Source organism: Capsicum annuum, unplaced genomic scaffold (genome assembly GCF_002878395.1).
Source record: "Capsicum annuum cultivar UCD-10X-F1 unplaced genomic scaffold, UCD10Xv1.1 ctg58554, whole genome shotgun sequence".
Taxonomy (NCBI): domain Eukaryota; kingdom Viridiplantae; phylum Streptophyta; class Magnoliopsida; order Solanales; family Solanaceae; genus Capsicum; species Capsicum annuum.
The window spans coordinates 467-2,172 of record NW_025867177.1 but is presented as its reverse complement, the minus strand read 5'-3'; the positions used below and the strand labels follow the sequence as shown (position 1 = coordinate 2,172).

The following is a 1,706-nucleotide window of genomic DNA, read 5'->3' as shown; positions in this document are numbered from 1 at the left end:
TCACCTGCAAAGACTTAGCTGACTTTCGATGGTATAAGGATACCTTCTTAGTAAAGGTGATGATCCGGCCTGATTGTAATAACGATTTCTGGAAAGAACGATTTATTAGTGGTCTTCCTTCTCTCTTTGCCGAAAAGGTTCGAACCAAAATTAAGGATAGATTTGAGGGAAAAATCCCTTATGATATCTTAACCTATGGTGACTTGATCAGTTTCATCACTACCATAGGAATAGATCTCTGCACTGATATCAAGCTTAAGAATCAACTTAAGAAAGATAGTACTTCCAAGTACGGACTAGGAACTTTCTGTCAAGACTATGGATTTACCAGCCCTGGCAAAAGGCATAAGAAAAGGACTTCCAAACCTATTAAGAAGGCTACTTCTAGTAAGAAACCCTTCAAACGAGATTCTTATAAACCAACTAGAAAATCCACCAAAAGGAAAATCTCTAAGGCTAAAGACACTTGTTGGACTTGTGGCAAGACAGGCCACCGGGCAAAGGATTGCAAGTCCAATAAGAAGAAGAAGATTAACCAGCTAGATCTCTCAGAAGAAACCAGAGCTAGTCTATTTTCTATAATGGAAGACTCGCCTGATTCTTCAGAGTCCTCCTACACCTCATCCAGTGAGGACTACAGCGATGAAGAGTTCATCAATGCTGCTTATGAGTCCGATCAATCCCAATCAGGCCAAGAATGTGCCTGTAGCGGTACTTTCTGCACCTGCACCAGAAAGACCATTAATGTCATTACCGGAAATCCTAAAGAGATCCTATTTGACATTATAGAACATATCCAGGATGATGAGGCTAGAAACAAGTATCTTCTAGAACTCAAGCGATTGATGCTTTCTCACGAAGAAAAACCCCCCAAACCTATTATTCAGCCTTTTAGCATGAAACAGGTTATAAAGAATTATTAATAGCAACAGTAGACTCAGAGGTCTTAATATTATGTTTTTTGAAAAAACTGAATTTTCCGATTTGATAAATCGTACTGAAGGACTCTTCTGGAATACTCCAGTTTTGAAGATTATTCTCGATGTTAGCAATCTGAGTTGCTTTGGAAGAAAGGTTAATAGTATTTTTGGTATGAATGTTTGGATTCATATTAGAAAATACTGTCTAGAGACTGACTGGGAAACAAGGATTTCATATAAGGAAACATAAACAATTGCCAAGTATGGCACAACCTATAAAAGATTAAGGCAATATATCAGCGGCTTATGGGATCTGGTCTAGTCTTAATGGCTTTACGACAGACTGATCTTAAGAGTTATCTTGGTGACGGGACTACCAACAGGGTCGAGTACTTACCTTAGCTGAGACCACACTTTCAGGCTGACCAACGTCTAAGACCGGAGATTAATCGGTTCCCTCAAACACTTAAGAAAAGTTGAATACCCCATACTAAAAACAGAACCCATTATAAGACAAGATATATTAAATTAATCTGTTAAAGGTATAGTCATAGTTGAAAATGGTAGATGCCAACTTATTATGAAAACTGCTTTCCCATGCTCTAGACAGATTATATACTTAGCTGCTCATGCTAGGTATATAATCTGCCAACATGGCTCTGATACCAGAAAACGGATCGTGAGTATAACCTTAAAAATTTAGAATTTAGGCAGTATGAAATAGAGAAAGATTTAAAACTTACAAGTTTATTCCAACGAAAATGAAAACATTACAAAGGCTTTTAC

At 37.6% G+C, this 1,706-nt stretch overlaps 1 protein-coding gene across 1 annotated transcript; it reads left to right on the top strand.

Moving 5' to 3' along the window:
• Nucleotides 1-228: 228 nt before the first annotated feature.
• Nucleotides 229-711, top strand: LOC124893392 (the record flags this gene model as incomplete). The annotated part of the gene is made up of 1 exon (XM_047404404.1): nt 229-711. A coding segment is annotated over one exon (483 nt), but the record flags the coding sequence as incomplete, so codon positions are not given.
• Nucleotides 712-1,706: the final 995 nt, after the last annotated feature.